The sequence below is a fragment of the Coffea arabica genome, chromosome 6e, assembly GCF_036785885.1.
Source record: "Coffea arabica cultivar ET-39 chromosome 6e, Coffea Arabica ET-39 HiFi, whole genome shotgun sequence".
Lineage (NCBI taxonomy): Eukaryota > Viridiplantae > Streptophyta > Magnoliopsida > Gentianales > Rubiaceae > Coffea > Coffea arabica.
The window spans coordinates 59,609,521-59,612,968 of NC_092321.1; the positions used below are offsets into that span (position 1 = coordinate 59,609,521).

The following is a 3,448-nucleotide window of genomic DNA, read 5'->3' on the forward strand; positions in this document are numbered from 1 at the left end:
TTGTATGATTATTATTATGCTGCTTTGGGATGGCCTGAAGCGTGTGGACCTGGCAGAAGCACGGCAGCCCCCCACTACCCTGTGGACCTGGCAGAAGCGCGCAGCAGCCCCTCTCTTTTGCTGGGGACCTCTCTTATTCTGGCAGCCACCCTCTTTTCCTGGATAGTGCTAGTTGTTTCCTTTAGTTTAGATAGGATTTCCAAAGGATTGAATAGTTTACTTTGACCTCGAAAAATCTGCAACCAATGTCATGTTCCAGCTAATAGATCTAGCAATAGAGACGCGCACATTATTTTCTCCTATAAATTGGATAGCATTTAGGAAGCAAATGCAACTGCAAATCGCTGATAACTAAGATCAGTACATGATGGCTTTGTTTCGCCTTGTTCTCTTGCTATTCCTCAGCAGCTGCACTGCAGTACTTGCTGATTTTCTCTTTGACAGTGGAGCTGTTAGCGTTTATAGATGCAGTGAAAATTCAACAATAGCAACCCCTCAAATGTCAGCAAACATCAATAGCTTGGTGGCTCAGCTGACATCAAGCACTTCTCAGAATCGCTTCAGTGTTGCCACTTATGGCAAAGGTACAGACCAAGTCTACGGCTTGGGACAATGCAGGAGAGACGTGAATATTAAAGATTGCGCAAGATGCCTTCGTAATGCAACACTATCCATTCGCACATTTTGTCAAAACCGGGCTGATGTCTGGATGTGGTATAATGATACCTGCTTTCTAAGGTTTGACGACAACAAATTCTTTGGAACAGTTGATCCATCTAGCTTTGACAACTTATACGCATCTGATCATCCACAACATCCCTCTGCTTTCAAGAAACAGCTAGATGCTCTTATAAGTAAGGTCAGCTCGGAGGCTATTGTGCCTGCAAATGAAGGGGTTGGCAAGGAAAGGAGTTTCAGCGTCGCATCTAATGCTACTATTTATGCCTTGGCACAGTGCACCAGGGATTTGTCCCAGCATTCTTGCAACGATTGTCTGAACACAGTCACTGGCAACTTCCTCAAATTCTGCAACAATGACAAAAGTGTAGGATGTCGAGTTGCATCTACCGGCTGCTATGTTCATTATGAAATATATCCGTTTTACTTTCCTCTTGATTAGTGAGAGCCCTTGTCAGTGTAAGAAGAAATAAAATTCCTCCAGAGTTCAATAAACCTTGAACTAAAAGGTGATGCCAAAGAGGAGTCAACTCATGAAATTGAGTTCTGTACTGTGTTAATCATTTCTCTCTGTATCTCTTACATTTGATTTACTACGTGTGATTTACATGTCTGCAAAATAAATGGAGAGCCTTATTGTTGTAACAACACATATATGTACGAAGATTTCTTCACAAACTTATAGTGATTGGCTCTGCCGTAACTTCTGCAGAAAGTAACAACGTCTTTGACATCATTGAGGCCGGTAGCAAAAAGACCTAATGTTTAACCGTTTCATGTCTGCGAAGATCCAAAGCATCAGTGATTACTGACAAGTTGCATGCTTGCTTCGTCAAGCCCAGTCCTTTCATCCCTTATGCTTTAGTCAAATATTGCGACTCGTAGCTTTATCATTGATTGCTGTCAAGTTGTCACCCTTCTTTTATATATATATATATAAAACCTGTTTTGGTGGATGACACGGCAGGGGAACTTTTGGTTGATTCTAAATTATTGACTTGGCCACCAATATTGCTTCGTAATAGTTTAATGTTGGCTCAAGAAGTTTTGATCTGTTTTACAAAATCATGAAAGTTTTGAACTGGACTTAGATGATTGACGAATGAACATGCCTATGAAATCTAATTTTTAGTTTGAATTGGTGAAGTAATCCTTGATTATCACACCAGAATCTCTCTGCCTTAATTGTAATAGTCTTTTAAACATTGGACGTTAACAATTTCAATGATACAGTAGGTAACAGTTTGCTATGCTTCACAAAAAGACTCATTCATGTTCATCTACTGGGAAAAAGTAAACACACTTGAATCATAGCATGGAAATCAACAAGATTTCAAATTGCTTTATAAACGTAGTTACACCATGTTTCTTGACCAAATGAAGCGTTAAATTTTACATTTTATACAAGTAAATCTCATGTGGTGGTTCACTGTGACTTTTTGCACGAGAAGATCTATCAGGATTATTAGTTGTTGATAAAGGTTGCTTGGTACTAAGGTTACCTGGATGCAGTTTCTGCAGTTCAGCGGAAGTTTTGGTATGACAGAAATACACGCCAACATTGAATCTGGGAAAATTTAATATGGAATATATATCTTAAATATTCTAACCAAGAAATAAAAGATTGGCATTTGTGTGATTTTATGGGCTCTGTGCTATGTGCTGGATGTTGGTATGTCATCCCATGCATGTCTGTAGTTTAGCCATTCATCTGCACCCGAAAGTCCACACCTTCATTCAGATTTGAAAAATTTTTATGCTTGATAAACAATCAAAATCTGTACCTGTGAAAAGCATGGAATTTGTGTATGATGAAGGCTGGAGAGGAGATACCCACTTCTCTATTCGGTTTATGCTTGCCCTAATTTATTTAAACGTTAAGCTTTGGTGCTATGTTGGATTGGATAAAGTGTCTGTATCTAGGTCATTTTCAGATGTTTTAGAAAGCTCAAGCATTTTTTACATTTACAAATCCCCAGTGTCACCTTTAGGTCACAATTTTCTCTTCTTGCCTATGGCGAGCTTCTCTTCTAAGTTTGCTTTAATCAAGCTACACTTTTATCATTCAGCAAATATGCACATTACAGTTGTGCCTGCACAAGTTACTTTTACTTGCCAATATGTTGCATTTTTGCGTGTTTCTCTGGTTCAATTTTTCTGATGTAATAGCAATGTTTGGTGTGCCTTGGCTTCTTGTTCAAACAATCTTCTATTCTGTTGGGGATGCTTTGTTCATTAATATCTCCAGGTTACTATTATAGTTTGAAGTCTGTTTCCCAGTCTGATGCCTGCCCAATGGCATCTCATGCTAAAATCTAAGTTCTTAGTTCATTTCTGCTCATTTGTGCTCCTCCTTCAGTACTTTTTTGTTTATTCTGGATTGGAATACTGTTCTTTTTCGTCGGTAAACGGCTTTTTCCCCTTCATGCTCAATCATGCCTGAGCTAACACGTGTTCCTGGAACATTTGCCTGTGTCTGTGTCCCCTCAAAGCTTCCTTAACATCTTTTGGTCACCGCCTTTTTTTTGGTTGATACAGATGCAGAATGATTGTTGATGGAGCTGTGTTTAGCTGTTCGTGCTATTGGAGGACATTTAGAAGCTCATTCTTAAAAGTTTCAAAATGGCCTTTGCGCCGCTGTGGTCAAGACACAAGGTCTGAAATGATATTAGCCTAACTGTTAGCCATTGCAAAGAAACTGCTGTTCTAGCTAAGAGCCAAAAAATTGCCTCAGATGATGTGTTAGGAACTGATTTCTAGTGGTTGCATT

General features: G+C 39.3%; 1 protein-coding gene across 1 annotated transcript; it reads left to right on the forward strand.

The window, feature by feature from the left end:
• Nucleotides 1–230: 230 nt before the first annotated feature.
• Nucleotides 231–1,328, forward strand: LOC113696145 (cysteine-rich repeat secretory protein 55-like). The gene has a single exon (XM_027215512.2). It carries the CDS (start codon nt 365–367, stop codon nt 1,118–1,120), a length of 756 nt encoding a protein of 251 aa, XP_027071313.1. The 5' UTR covers nt 231–364; the 3' UTR covers nt 1,121–1,328.
• The last annotated feature ends 2,120 nt before the right edge of the window (nt 1,329–3,448 follow it).

What these genes read in the sequence shown, in the direction of transcription:
- LOC113696145 (XM_027215512.2), top strand. Translation starts at nt 365, where the DNA reads ATGATGGCTTTGTTTCGCCTTGTTCTCTTGCTATTCCTCAGCAGCTGC.